General features: G+C 35.9%; 1 protein-coding gene across 10 annotated transcripts in view; it reads left to right on the forward strand.

The window, feature by feature from the left end:
- The window catches only part of FSD1L (fibronectin type III and SPRY domain containing 1 like), a 95,723-nt gene that overhangs the window by 29,054 nt on the left and 50,597 nt on the right, over positions 1-16,072 (forward strand). For all 10 annotated transcript variants that reach the window (XM_063696638.1, XM_019034261.4, XM_055350374.2 and 7 more), the window contains 2 exons: positions 2,356-2,378; positions 7,328-7,449. In XM_063696638.1, coding sequence (XP_063552708.1) covers positions 2,356-2,378; positions 7,328-7,449 — 145 coding nt within the window. The remainder of the gene's footprint in view (positions 1-2,355; positions 2,379-7,327; positions 7,450-16,072) is intronic.

Here is a 16,072-nt window from a genome sequence, read left to right on the forward strand (position 1 = left end):
CAACAGTTTTTCCTAGATTATCTGGCTTTTCATTTATTCCTTTCCTGGTTTTTCACAAACAGCATGGTACATGAAGTGATACCATAAAAGCTTTGCATGCATGCATATGTGCACACACACACTAAAAATTTTTACCTTATTAAATTTAGTAACACTTGACACAAAATTGAATCATTGCGGTCAGTTTAAAAAACGGTAATCGTCTTCATATCATTGGGTTATGCAAGGGTGATTGGTAATATTTCTCTAAGTTTGAAACCAGTTAGGAAATAAGACAAAAAAAAACTGATAAGAGGCCAAATAATGATAAAAGCATATTGGAAAAGATGGCTTTTGTTATTGGGCAAGTTTCCCAATACTAAATAGCTAGAATTAGACAGACAAATTCACCCAGGCATGATCAGCAGGGGCTGCCTCAGGTGATGGGCAGGGGAAGCCTCTTTCAGTGAAAGTTATGGTACAGAGGGAAAGAACAGAATATATGTTATCTGTGGGCAAGCAAGCTGTGAGAAAAAGCAGAAAGTCTAGTTTCTCCTTTCAAACCCATTATCAGATAAGTCATATCATTTTCCTAGGAGAAATAAGGGAATGGAGAGGCAAAGAGTAATCCTGGTAGTACTTGTTTCATATCAGGTACAGAGAAGAGTCCTTTCTTTCCTTCCTTTAACATTACATTAAAATCTTTGTTTTGTAATTCCAGCTTTAATGATAGTAATTAAAAAAATCAATTAAATTAACTTTTTAAACATTTTCTATCTCTGGTACTACAGTAGTTTCATGACTTAAGATACAGATTCCACAGAATTTGTTTGTTTGTGTAGCATGTGGGAATGATTTTCGGAAATATTAAGAAACAAAATTCCTTAGAAAAGAAATAGAATGATTAATATACAAGGTCTCAACTGATTAATAGTAATGCTGAGACTGTATAATATGCTGATCTCTTAAATCTCAGTTCTGTGTTGCCTGGGTGTGCTGGCTCATGCCTGTAATCCCAGCACTTTGGGAGGCTGAGGCAGGCAGATCACGAGGTCAGGAGATCAAGACCGTCTTGTCTAACATGGTGAAACTCCGTCTCTAATAAAAATACAAAAAAATTTGCCAGGCGTGGTGGCGGGTCCCTGTAGTCCCAGCTACTTGGGAGGCTGAGGCAGGAGAATGGCATGAACCCGGGAGGCGGAGCTTGCAGTGAGCCAAGATCGTGCCACTGCACTCCAGCCTGGGCGACAGAACAAGACTCTGTCTCAAAAAGAAAAAATCTGAGTTCTGTGTTTTTGAGTAGAAAGAGTACTCAGACCAGAATGTTTTAGGGTGGATATAAAAATGACCAATAATGAATAGGAACAACATTAGAACTGAAGAAGAGAGGCCACAGAAGCATTGCTACATATATCTAATTAACATTCAAATAAGTTTAATAATTATTAAGTATTACTATGTCCTAAGCATTTTTGCTAGGCACTGGGGATACAGTGTTGAGCAAAACAGCCTTGTCTATGTCTGATGTATTGTTAACTATACTGGTTACTGTGGAGAAAAAAACTTTTGTTGGATATATTGTATGTAAATATAAAAGGGACAACAGTTTTTACTTGTTTTTTATTATTTTGTGTGACCATGCAGCCCCAAGTAAATAGCTGAGTTCCCTTTCTAAACTTGTGCTTGCATAAAAAAAAAAGACAAAAGAGATACCTTATATATAGGTTTAAGTCGGTAGCATGTATGAAATCATCATGGAGAAAGACCCCATTGCTAGAAGTATTTCTCTGGTCTCTTTGTGTCTGAATTTCTGCCATTACAACTTTCTTTGGAGTAAAGCTTTATAGAATTGCAGCCTAGTTGTATTTGTTAGCAGGCAAACTCTCAGAATTCCTTGCCCTATAGAGGCATATAGAGAAAACTTGGAACAACGATTATGAAGTAGTGAAAGAGATCTCTGAAGAAAAATTAGAGAGTAAATTTGACATGTACAAGAAAACCATGAAGGAAGTTGTCCCATGAAGGAGATTGGTTGCTCTAGTTGATGAGTATCAGACTGAATGAAAGTGGAGGTGTGTTTTGATAATCTTAAGGTAAGAATAAAACATTTATAGTCACCTGGAATTTGTTTGAAGTGTTAAATTTTCCTCCTAAAAGGTGATTTTTGTGGGGTCTGGATTTTCTACTATAATTCTAACATCACATGAAAGCTTATGTGAACTACACACATAAATTTTCTATAGTTTGTGTTTTGGTGAATATGAACTAATCTGTTGCAGGGTTTATATCCTAACTTTTCTTGCATGTCACTGCCATTGAAACTTGCATGAAAAGCACTAACTTGCCTTCTTTCTCTTCTCCCTGATTGGCTCCAAGGCTGCCAGACAGATCAAGGATAGGTATGGTATAAAACACATTTTTACTTAAGTATAAATATTGAAGTCAGAAATGAAATTCAGAAATAGTTTTTTAATCAAAATTGTGTTAGTTAAGATAAAAGTACCCAATGACCAAGTACAAAATAAAATGTCCTCTGTGTATTTTCTTGGAATAACCATTGTATCAATAAGATTTTTTAAAAGCATAGTTGTGGATAATTATGTGCTTCAGAAGAATTTCATTTCTGGTGTAGAAATATAGTTAGTTTTAGTTTTAGAACAGTTCTTAATTAGTTGTACTAATGAAGAGGGAACTATTTTGAATAACTTAAAAATATATATTTCTGGAATGTGTTTTTTGTTGTTAAATTTAAATGTAAGTGGGTCTTATTTTCTTTGAACTCACTCATTTTAAGTAGTCCTCAAGAACTAAAGCGCTCCTATTTCACTGCCCTCCTGTTTAACACCTTGTATTCTCATTCCATCCTGTTCCTGGTGCCATCTCTTTCTATTTCTAATGCCACCACTATCTAGTTAATATTCTGTGGGAAGAGAAAATTAAAGAAAATTATTAAAGGTTTTGGTTTAAAAGTTCTTTCTTATTGGTAGAGCCAGGCTTAAGAAAAGGAATTTAGTACTTGTAATGAACATAGAGTGCTAAAGGAGTTGCTGGCAACATTTGGATTGCATTAACACAGAAGGAACAGTTTGGATCTGCCTGTCTAGTCACTGAGTATTGTCTGTATTGAGATTATAGCAAGTTTTTTCATCTGAGGGTCATGAGATTCTCTGAAAGGCACAGCTCTTCAAAGTACCACTCCAAATCCTAGATTAAATTTTTCTTCATCAGATAATTCACAAAAATTTTCATTATAGATTATGTGAAAAACAGTGCCTCTATTGTTAATCTTGGCTGACAATTTTACTTCTGGGTTTCTCTTTTTTTTTTTTTGAGGCAGAGTCTTGCTCTAGCACCCAGGCTGGAGTGCAGTGGTGCGATCTTGTCACACTGCAACCTCTGCCTCATGGGCTCAAGTGATCCTCCACCTCATCCTCCTGAGTAGGTGGGACTACAGGCATGTGCCACCACACCCAGCTAATTTTTGTATTTTTTGTAGAAACAGGGTCTTGCTATTTTGCCCAGGCTGGTCTGGAATGCCTAAGCTCAAGCTATCCGCCCAACTTGGCCTCCCAAAGTGCTGGGATTACAGGTGTGAGCCATTGTGCCTGGTCCTATATTAATTTTTATATTTTTTGTATATTTTACATCAGGCAGTAGCTAAAGACATGGATCATTCTTATAAATCCTGAATCTAGAAAGATGATTGTGAAAGTTTGAAGGTGAAAAATGTTAGCTGTGTGAGGAATGGATGCTAGATAGGTCAGTTTTGTGGATAAGGTAGATTTGGGTTGTGTCTGGAAATTGCTATGAGTCATCTATCTTCCTCCCTGGGTATATTATACTTACTGTTTAGCTACCTATCCCACTGCATCCTGCTCTAGTTCCTAATTTTCTGAATTAGAAGTTACTTCCTAATCATGACCTTGCAAAATCTCTCCTTTTTTCAAGATTCTATATGGCTCTTTCCATCACAGAATCTTGTCTGTATCCTTGAACTCTTTGTCTTTGCCCAGATTTCTTTATCAGAATTTAATTTCATGACCAATTTCAATGGCTGTATTCTTCACTGAAGCTTGGGTTTTTTGCGTCTTCTAAGCCAGCCTCTTCGCTTGATTTCATAAGTATCCAGGTGATCTCACGAATTAGGGTTCAGGCAAACTCTGTGTGTGTGTGTGTGGTTCTTTTTTTTTTTTTTGCTTGTTCAAACCCTATAGCATTTTTGTGATCCCCTGCAGAATTTTTACTTCCTGCCCGAGGAACATTTCTGATTCTCAACTTAATTTTTTTTTTTTTTTGAGACAGAGTCTTGCTCAGTTGCCCAGGCTGGAGTGCAGTGGTGCAATATTGGCTCACTGCAGCCTCTGCCTCCCGGGTTCAAGCGATTCTCCTGCCTCAGCCTCCCAAGTAGCTGGGATTACAGGCACCTGCTACCACACCCAGCTAATTTGTGTGTGTGTGTGTTTTGTAGAGATGGGGTTTCACCATGTTGGCCAGGCTCGTCTCGAACCCCTGACCTCAAGTGATCTGCCCACTTCGGCCTCCCAAAGTGCTGGGATTACAGGTGTGAGCCACTGTGCCTGGCCCTTCAACTTAATTTTTAAAATTTGATGTTTAGCTTTATAATGTTCAGGTTTCTCTGATGTAGTTTTTGGTACTCGCCAAAAGTGAGCTTTTAGAATTCCATTATTGTCGTTTAAAATATAAAAATAATTTAAACATATAGTCATAATAAAATAATTACTGTAGCTATTTTCACCAAGCAAAGAAAGGATTTTTTTCTTTTTGGGTCAGGGTCTTGCTCCGTCACCCAGGCTGGAGTGCAGTGGCACAATCACAGCTTACTGCAGCCTGGACCTCCCTGGCTTAAGGGGCCCTTCCACCTCTGCCGCCTGAGCAGCTGGGACTGCAGGCACGTGCCACCATGCCCAGTTAATTTTTTTGTATCTTTTGTAGAGATGGGGTTTCGCCATGTTGCCTAGGCTGGTCTCGAACTCCTGGGCTCAAGCTGTCCTCTCGCGTCAGCCTTCCGAAGTGCTGGGGTTACAGATATGAGCCACCATGTCCGCCCTAGGATTATCTTTTTATAAGGGCATAGATGGATTTTAAGGGAGGATGTGTAACATATCTGAGCAAGAAATCAAATATAAAAAATGAAAATATCTGTGAAAACTCATCATTTATCATTTGCTATGGTAGAAGTTACACAGAGGAACAGCAGGATTAAGAGAGAAAACTCAAGATAGAAATAAGATAATAGCACATCTCTATAACTTTATAGAATTACTGGCGTGTACTTCTGGGGACTTAATAATATTGGAATATGATTAGTTGAGGTATATTGCAGGAGTTATTCGTTCTTGAAGAGAGGGGTTATGAAAGAGTCAAGTTAATTAGGTAGTTTGAGGAAATGAAAACTATGTTTTGTAGTTATTTTCTCTTTGCAAAAATCAGGAGCGAAGGATCCTTGAATTTACCTTGTGCTAGTAGAAATGAACTAAGAAAATCAAGGGGAATTAAAGCATACCTAGCCTTGTGGATCCTGTAGTGTAGAGAATTATCTAATGAATTTTAGATGTTTAGTTTGGGCTTTGAGGCACATGTCTAAATACATGAAGTTAAAAATTAAAGTTCAGTCTTCTGAAAGATTGTAGCATTGTTGCCCATCTAAATTGATTCATGGAAACTTAAGTTTTCATTGACTAAAAAATAAGAGTTGTTCTTGTTTTTTTTAAAGCTTTGATAAGCCTTTCTAATGCATTTATGGGGCATATTCTTTTTCTTTGATGTCATGGTGATTGAATGAAATCTTACAGGTTTAAGGTTTAAAATTCTCTAAAATACTTTCGGATTTTCTTTCTCAACATTTCTCAGTAAACATTTAAATATTTAGTCAGGTTTTGAATAAACCAAGTAGGTTCTAACCTATGCACTGATTCAGTGAGCATTTAGTAAGTATGTATCTGACTATAGCTCTTTCAGATGTCCTCGAATCAAAAGATACTTGGGGCTGTAAAGAATAACATATGTAGGACTTAGTATTTGTTCCTTTTTATTGAAATTGTATTATTTGAGAGACGGGTTAGTGTAATATGCATGAAATACTCAGCATTATACTTGGCATATAGTAAGCAGTGTGAATTCCCTTTGCTGTAAATTATATTTCAGTATAGCACTTTCTTCTTGATAAACACATCAACTGTTGTTTACTCATTGTTACTATTAAATTATTACTAGTTTTAAAATGAAGTAAAATAACTATAGAAATAGCTTGACATTTTTCATCCTAAAATAAGTGAATATAGCAAGTTTGACATCTTTCATTTCATTGACTTCTTGGGTAGATTTGGCAGATCCAATTGATTTGGCAGATACAATTGACTAGGCCTAGTATTCCCCTTGTCCCACCAGCTCTGTTTCCTTCCCCTTCCAAATTGTGTACTAGGAGGACAGTGTTTACCTGTAGTACTTCTGATCATTCTTGAACCAAAGATAGTAAGGGGCTTACTTTGTGATACTTGTGGAAATTTATTGGAATATGAAAAATTGAAATTTGAGATAAAATTAAAAATTAATAGAATAAGAGGATTTCTTTTGACTACAGATTCTCTGTACTTTGGATAAAGTGGCTTCATTCTTTTTTTGTTTTTCCCTCCACATTCATCTAGTAAATGTTTATTGAATTCCTGTTACTTCCATGGCATATACTTTTTCACAGGGCTGTTTCTTATAGTAGGCTTCCCTGTAGCTGATGTTGATAGATCAGAGTGACACCTAGTGTGGTATTCATTGATAGTGATTTCACTTCTCTCTTTTCTTATCCGTGGCCTATCTTTAGCAACTACCAAACTATACAATATTAGGTCAATCTACCTCTACTCTTATTTGAGGGTACATGGGATAGCTCTTATTACTAGGGAGAATATTTGAATCAAGGTGTGATTCAAATGAATATAAATGAATTTAAGTTCATTATCTGGCATATGAAAAGGAGTAAGGCTGGCATCAGGAAGTCAGTAAGATTGAGTGTACCGAGGTTCAGATGAATGTTGAGTCTGGTAAGGATTATTTTTATTGGATATTTGTTGTTATTCATATATATGCAATTTAATAAAAATTGGCTGGGAGGAAAGTTGCTAACCAGTTGTCTTAAATGTCTTTAAAAAGACATTTTGTAGTTTTTTATTTAGTTAATTTTGAAGACTAAGAGCAAATTTCTATTTCACTTTTAACTTTTATTATAGTCTCTGAAATTATTAGTGATATAATTTGTCTTTTCATTTTATAAATTAAATATGATTTGATACTTCCTATTTCTTTATTTTAAAAAGTATGTTTGTGTTTACCATAGAGTCACAATGGCTTCAGCCTTTCGCCTTTCTTTGAAACCAAAGGTCAGTGACAACATGACTCATTTAATGGTGGATTTCTCACAGGAAAGACAGATGCTGCAAACTTTGAAGTTTTTGCCAGGTAAATACATGTATTACATGTAAAGTTTTGTATAAAAACTTTTTTTTTCTACAAGATTTTTTTGCAGTGAACATTGGTATGTAAATATTAAGGAAGTATAGTGTGATTTTTTTTCATTCAGCTAAGGAATAATTAAATTCGCTAGTTTTTTTTATTTTTAGAGATTTTATTGGTAGTAAAAATTGCATTTTCAGAATCCTATCAAGGGATCTCTTATTGTTAGCTTGGCAGAGGGAAGCAGTATGGTGTGATGGTTAGCAGTGGGTCTCAAGGCCAGACTTCTTAGGTTTGAATCCTATTGCTTACTTGCTATGTAATCTTGAACAATTTACTTAACTTGCTTCATTTTTAACATCTTTAAAATGCGATGTTATTCTTCTAGGGTGTTTATAAGGATTAAATAAATTGATACCTCTAAAATATTTATAATAGTACCTGCACGTAGTTAAAATTCAGTGAATGTTAGGTGTTATCATTATTATTATTGTGGTTGTTGGCTCAGATGGAACTTTATCTTCAGTAATATGTTAACATTATTTTATTAAAGTATTAACATGAGGATATTGCAGTAGCCAAAACCATTTGTGATTGAGTCCCAAATTATTCACATATGTAAAAGAGCCAATTAAGAACCAATCTTAGTCTGTTTTGTGTTGCCATAACAGAAGGCCTGAGACTGGGTAATTTATATAAAGAAAAGAGGTTCTCTAGGCTGAGAAGTTCAAGACTGGGCAGCAATGTCTGGCAGCTTCTGGTGATAGCCTCATGCTATGTCAAAACATGATGGAGCGTAGAAGGGGAACCAGACACATGCAAAAAAGGCAAAACAAGAGAGTCAACCTCACTTTGTAAGAACCTTCTTTCACAAGAACTAACCCAGTCTTTTGAGAAAGACATTAATCCATTGTAATGACCTAATCACCTCTTAAAGGCACCACTTCCCAACACTGCCATATTGGTGACCAAACTTCAACATGAGTTTGCTGGGGACAAGTCAGGAATATGACTTAACAACCTTTTGGTTAGGTGTTTTTTGTTTTTTTTTTTTTTGCATCATGTTGCTGATAACTAAAACTATTTAGATATGGTGATTTGAGGGATCAAGGAATTTCTTGAAAGTGACATGTTTTCCTTACAAGTACTTTTTTTTTTTTGAGACGGAGTCTTGCTCTGTCACCCAGGCTGGACTGCAGTGGCGCGATCTCGGCTCACTGCAAGCTCTGCCTCCTGGGTTCGTGCCATTCTCCTGCCTCAGCCTCCCAAGTAGCTGGGACTACAGGCAGCCGTCACCAAGCCCAGCTAATTTTCTGTATTTTTAGTAGAGACGGGGTTTCACCATGTTAGCCAGGATGGTTTCGATCTCCTGACCTCGTGATCGCCCGCCTCGGCCTCCCAAAGTGCTGGGATTACAGGCGTGAGCACAAGTACTTTTTTTTTTGGAGTCTGTTTTTGAATAGAGAATGTTGATTATATGGGACCATTCCTTTTTTCCTTGAATATATGGTCAGTGACTTTAAAATACGATTGGAAAAACAAGTTAGTAGTTCTCACACTGTAATGGAACCTAGGAAGGGTAGCACGAGTGAAATACTAATTTGTGTGATATAGATTAGAAGCTCTAGAGGAGTTCACAAAATGAAAAGATGAGAGAAGGAACTGTAGTTGTAGAGGAAGAAAGTGTACTTGTCATTGGCTATTTACCTAAACATTGGTCTTTCAGAATTTCTATATTTTCATTCACAGGGCTCTACTTAAGAGTAAAACTGATATTAAAGCAGGAATAAATATTTTTAAAAGTTTTATTTTGATTACCATATAATTTAAAATGGTTTGTTCTTTTCAATCTGACATGTAGAATTTCATTGGTAAGAAGCTGGATTTTATTTTAGTTTTGAAAATTTGAGGTGGCACAGGTTACCAGTTAACTGATGTTTTACTTTTAAGTAGAACACTTTCATGTTCACTCTTGGGAGATAGGGACTTAAATTTCAGACTGGGGAATATATCTCCAAATGTGAACTTTCTTACTTAAGAAAGGAAAATAGGAAATATGTTTAGAAGTCACATTAACCATATGTCTCTACTTACCACCAGTATGACCCTAAAACTTCAGAATTTCACCCTTCTTCATATAGCTATCAGATGTAGAACATTCCTAATATAATTTCCATCTGAGTGGAGAGCAAAGAAAAATTTCAGCAACTTAGAGAGGAAAGTTGTCCTTTCCTGCTTATCTGTTTACATATTGAAGTTATTTTAGTATTTTTGTTGGAAAAAAATATATGCATGTGGTAAACAGTTAAAGTAGTACAAAAGAGTATAAAGTAGCCCTCTCATCTCAGACTTCCAATTTTCTTCCCTAGGAGCTACCAACATTAACTAGCATGTGCTTATCTTTCTAGAAACAGTCTATGCCTGTAAAAGTGTCATCATATAGACAGAATCATGTAATTGGTAATTTTTGGCGATATCATGTGATTAAACCTAACATATAATTCACCTCCTTTAAAAAGATGGAAGCATAGAGTACAGCAAGAACTCAAAAAAAGGAAGCATACATATACATTGTTATATAATTTTGCTTTGCCACTTAACAGTATGTAGGAGTTCATTCCAGATCACTGTACATCACTTTATTTTTTTTTTCATGACTAGATAGTATGAATGTGATTAGTTCTTGATGAGTATTTAGGTTTATAGTCTTTTCATTAGAAACAATGCTGAAATGATCAAATACTTGTATATATTTGCAGAGAGGTGCCACTATCTCTTGAGGACAAATTCCTGGAAGTGGAAGTACATTTTTATTTTAAATTTGGGTAGATTTTAAGTTGTCAAAGAGATTTCACAGTTTATATATACTGGAAAATATTTGAATGCCTGTATTGTTATACTGCTGCAAACACTGCTGTCAGGTTTTTTTTTTTCCTATTCTAATAGGTGACAAATGTATTATGATTGTTTTAATTTCCATTTCTTTAAATATGAATGAGTTTGTGCTTTTGTCATATTTTCATAAGCCACTTTAAAAATGAGCTCCCTATTTATGAATTTCGTCAAATTTTCATGGGATTGTTAGTCTTTTTATTAATGATATGTGGGGTAGGACCTTTTAATATATTAAGGAAGTCAACCTTTGTCCTATGTGGTGTATATCCTTGCTCACCTTGATCATTTGCCTGTTGAATTTATGGTGATTTTTTTTCCTAGCAAAATTTTTAATTTTAGTGCAGTCAAATACATCACAATTTTCTTTTGTGACTCTTAGATTTTATAAAGGTCTTACTTAGAAAGACTTCACTATTGCAAGATTGTAAAAATACACATATTTTCTTATATTTGTAGCTTTTTAAAAATAAACTATAGTTTTAGAGCAGTTTTAAGTTTACAGTAAAGTTGAATGAAAGGTATGGAGATTTCTCATATACCTTCACACATGCATAGCCTTCTTCACTATCAATGTCTCCCACCAGAGTGGTATATTTATTACAATTGATGAACCTACACTGACACATCATTATTACTGAAAAGTCTATAGTTTACATTTGGGGTTCCCTCCTGGTATTGTACATTTTATGGGTTTGGGCAGATGTATACTGGCATGTATCTGCCATTGTATTACCATACAGAGTATTTTCACTGCCCGAAAAATCCGCTGTGCCCCATATTTTCATCGTTCCTTACTCCCAGTCAATGGCAACCACTGATCTATTTACTCTCTCCATAGTTTTGCCTTTTCCAGAATCTTGTATAGTTGGAATCATATAGTAAGTAGCCTTTTCACATTGCTTTCTTTTACTTAGTAATATGCATTTAAGTTTCCTCCATGTATATTGATGACCTGATAGCTCATTTCTTTTTAGTATGGAATAATAGTCCATTGTCTAGATGCGCCATGGTTTATTTATACACTGAAACACATGTTGATTACTTCCAACTTTGGGCAGTTATGAATAAGGCTACTATAAACATCTGTATGCACATTTTTGTGTAGACATGTTTTCAACTCCTTTGGATAAATGCCGATTACTGAATAGTATGGTAAAAGTGTGTTAAATTTTATAGAAAACTACCAAACTGTCTTCCTAAGTGTCTGTATGATTTTGCATTCCCACAAGCAATGAATAGAGTTCTGTTGCTTCACATTTTCACCAATTGGTGGTATTGTGGTATTTTATTGTTTTTTAAAATTTCAGTTTCCCTAATGACATATTATGTGAAGGATCTTTTTATATACTTACTGTCTGTATGTCTTTTCTGGTGAGATGTCTGTAAGGTCTTTGGCCTATTTTTTTTACATTGGGTTTTTTTTTTCTTTTTGGTACTACTTATGTTTTTATTAAGGCATGATATAAAGTTGGAAATCAAGTTCTTCATAAGTACTGGTACTGCTAACACAAACCGTGAGGTGATGGCAAATATTATACTATGAATTACTCATCATTTTATTCTAGACCATCTTACAGCCAGAGAAATGTACAATTCCACATGTACAATTTTTTTAAGTTATAATTGTTATCTGTCAATTGAGAAAAGCATTAAGATTAAGATGACAATGACTATATCAGCTGACTATTATAAATAGACTCTCAGAAACTAAGGAAAATGTGTTTACTGACATAGATGTAGAGTATTCATAATCTTAAAACTGGCTGAAATGCACCAGGTATAGAAATATAGCCAGTCCTCCCACCTATTAGGTAAAATGCATGGTGAAGCCTACATATGCCTTTTTTGGGGCCCACTGATCTACGATAAGAAACTTTTGCAAATATTGCTTTGGAGTTCTGAGTAAAAATTTCTAATCACTGTTTGTGACAAGGTCTTTGTATGTAGAGTTAATTACTGAAACAGCATGCATATCTCAAATAATACAAATTATATTTAAAGAAATGTTTGGAAGAGCTAAAAATAAACAAAAGAAAGCAAAATAAAATAGTCTGTAAATTCACCTCAGCCTGCTGAATTCTTTGCAGTTTTATGTTTTTTTATTTTATTATTATTATACTTTTAAGTTTTAGGGTACATGTGTACAATGTGCAGGTTAGTTACATATGTATACATGTGCCATGCTGGTGTGCTGCACCCATTAACTCGTCATTTAGCATTAGGTATATCTCCTAAAGCTATCCCTCCCCACTCCCCTCACCCCACAACAGTCCCCAGAGTGTGATGTTCCCCTTCCTGTGTCCATGTGTTCTCATTGTTCAATTCACACGTATGAGTGAGAATATGTGGTGTTAGGTTTTTTGTTCTTGTGATAGTTTACTGAGAATGATGATTTCCAGTTTCATCCATGTCCCTACAAAGGACATGAACTCATCATTTTTTATGGCTGCATAGTATTCCATGGTGTATATGTGCTATGTTTTCTTAATCCAGTCTATCATTGTTGGACATTTGGGTTGGTTCCAAGTCTTTGCTATTGTGAATAGTGCTGCAATAAACATACGTGTGCATGTGTCTTTATAGCAGCATGATTTATAGTCCTTTGGGTATATACCCAGTAATGGGATGGCTGGGTGAAATGCTATTTCTAGTTCTAGATCCCTGAGGAATCGCCACACTGACTTCCACAAGGGATGAACTAGTTTACAGTCCCACCAACAGTGTAAAAGTGTTCCTATTTCTCCACATCCTCTCCAGCACCTGTTGTTTCCTGACTTTTTAATGATTGCCATTCTAATTGGTGTGAGATGGTATCTCATTGTGGTTTTGATTTACATTTCTCTGATGGCCAGTGATGGTGAGCATTTTTTCATGTGTCTGTTGGCTGCATATATGTCTTCTTTTGAGAAGTGTCTGTTCATGTCCTTCGCCCACTTTTTGATGGGGTTGTTTGTTTTTTTCTTGTAAATTTGTTTGAGTTCATTGTAGATTCTGGATACCAGCCCTTTGTCAGATGAGTAGGTTGCGAATATTTTCTCCCATTTTGTAGGTTGCCTGTTCACTCTGATGGTAGTTTCTTTTGCTGTGCAGAAGCTCTTTAGTTTAATTAGATCCCATTTGTCAATTTTGGCTTTTGTTGCCATTGCTTTTGGTGTTTTAGACATGAAGTCCTTGCCCATGCCTGTGTCCTGAATGGTAATGCCTAGGTTTTCTTCTAGGGTTTTTATGGTTTTAGGTCTAACGTTTAAGTCTTTAATCCATCTTGAATTAATTTTTGTATAAGGTGTAAGGAAAGGATCCAGTTTCAGCTTTCTACATATGGCTAGCCAGTTTTCCCAGCACCATTTGTTAAATAGGGAATCCTTTCCCCATTTCTTGTTTTTCTCAGGTTTGTCAAAGATCAGATAGTTGTAGATATGCAGCGTTATTTCTGAAGGCTCTGTTCTGTTCCATTGATCTATATCTCTGTTTTGGTACCAGTATCATGCGGTTTTGGTTACTGTAGCCTTGTAGTATAGTTTGAAGTCAGGTAGCGTGATGCCTCCAGCTTTGTTCTTTTGGCTTAGGATTGACTTGGCGATGCGGGCTCTTTTTTGGTTCCATATGAACTTTAAAGTAGTTTTTTTGAATTCTGTGAAGAAAGTCATTGGTAGCTTGATGGGGATGGCGTTAAATCTGTAAATTACCTTGGGCAGTATGGCCATTTTCATGATATTGATTCTTCCTACCCATGAGCATGGAATGTTCTTCCATTTGTTTATATCCTCTTTTATTTCATTGAGCAGTGATTTGTAGTTCTCCTTGAAGAGGTCCTTCACGTCCCTTGTAAGTTGGATTCCTAGGTATTTTATTCTCTTTGAAGCAATTGTGAATGGGAGTTCACTCATGATTTGGCTCTCTGTTTGTCTGTTGTTGGTGTATAAGAATGCTTGTGATTTTTGTACATTGATTTTGTATCCTGAGACTTTGCTGAAGTTGCTTATCAGCTTAAGGAGATTTTGGGTTGAGACAATGGGGTTTTCTAGATATACAATCATGTCATCTGCAAACAGGGACAATTTGACTTCCTCTTTTCCTAATTGAATACCCTTTATTTCCTTCTCCTGCCCAATTGCCCTGATCAGAACTTCCAACACTATGTTGAATAGGAGTGGTGAGAGAGGGCATCCCTGTCTTGTGCCAGTTTTCAAAGGGAATGCTTCTAGTTTTTGCCCATTCAGTATGATATTGGCTGTGGGTTTGTCATAGATAGCTCTTATTATTTTGAGATATGTCCCATCAATACCTAATTTATTGAGAGTTTTTAGCATGAAGAGTTGTTGAATTTTGTCAAAGGCCTTTTCTGCATCTGTTGAGATAATCATGTGGTTTTTGTCTTTGGTTCTGTTTTTATGCTGGATTACATTTATTGATTTGCGTATATTGAACCAGCCTTGCATCCCAGGAATGAAGCCCACTTGATCATGGTGGATAAGCTTTTTGATGTGCTGCTAGATTCGTTTTGCCAGTATTTTATTGAGGATTTTTGCATCAATGTTCATCAAGGATATTGGTCTAAAATTCTCTTTTTTGGTTGTGTCTCTGCCCGGCTTTGGTATCAGGATGATGCTGGCCTCATAAAATGAGTTAGGGAGGATTCCCTCTTTTTCTACTGATTGGAATAGTTTCAGAAGGAATGGTGCTAGTTCCTCCTTGTACCTCTGGTAGAATTTGGCTGTGAATCCATCTGGTCGTGGACTCTTTTTGGTTGGTAAGCTATTGATTATTGCCTCAATGTCAGAGCCTGTTATTGGTCTATTCAGAGAATCAACTTCTTCCTGGTTTCGTCTTGGGAGGGTGTATGTGTCAAGGAATTTATCCATTTCTTCTAGATTTTCTAGTTTATTTGCGTAGAGGTGTTTGTAGTATTCTCTGATGGTAGTTTGTATTTCTGTGGGATCAGTGGTGAGACCCCCTTTATCATTTTTTATTGTGTCTATTTGATTCTTCTCTCTTTTCTTCTTTATTAATCTTGCTAGGAGTCTATCAATTTTGTTGACCCTTTCAAAAAACCAGCTCCTGGATTCATTAATTTTTTGAAGGGTTTTTTTGTGTCTCTATTTCCTTCAGTTCTGCTCTGATTTTAGTTATTTCTTGCCTTCTGGTAGCTTTTGAATGTGTTTGCTCTTGCTTTTCTAGTTCTTTTAATTGTGATGTTAGGGTGTCAATTTTGGATCTTTTCTGCTTTCTCTTGTGGGCATTTAGTGTTATAAATTTCCCTCTACACACTGCTTTGAATGTGTCCCAGAGATTCTGGTATGTTTTGTCTTTGTTCTCGTTGGTTTCAAAGAACATCTTTATTTCTGCCTTCATTTTGTTATGTACCCAGTAGTCATTCAGGAGCAGGTTGTTCAGTTTCCATGTAGTTGAATGGTTTTGAGTGAGTTTCTTAATCCTGAATTCTAGTTTGATTGCACTGTGGTCTGAGAGACAGTTTGTTATAATTTCTGATATTTTACATTTGCTGAGGAGAGCTTTACTTCCAAGTATGTGGTCAATTTTGGAATAGGTGTGGTGTGGTGCTGAGAAGAATGTATATTCTGTTGATTTGGGGTGGAGAGTTCTGTAGATGTCTATTAGGTCCGCTTGGTGCAGAGCTGAGTTGAATTCCTGGGTATCCTTGTTAACTTTCTGTCTCATTGATCTGTCTAATGTTGACAGTGGGGTTTTAAAGTCTCCCATTATTATTGTGTGG

Source organism: Gorilla gorilla, chromosome 13 (genome assembly GCF_029281585.2).
Source record: "Gorilla gorilla gorilla isolate KB3781 chromosome 13, NHGRI_mGorGor1-v2.1_pri, whole genome shotgun sequence".
In the NCBI taxonomy this organism is placed as follows: Eukaryota; Metazoa; Chordata; class Mammalia; order Primates; family Hominidae; genus Gorilla; species Gorilla gorilla.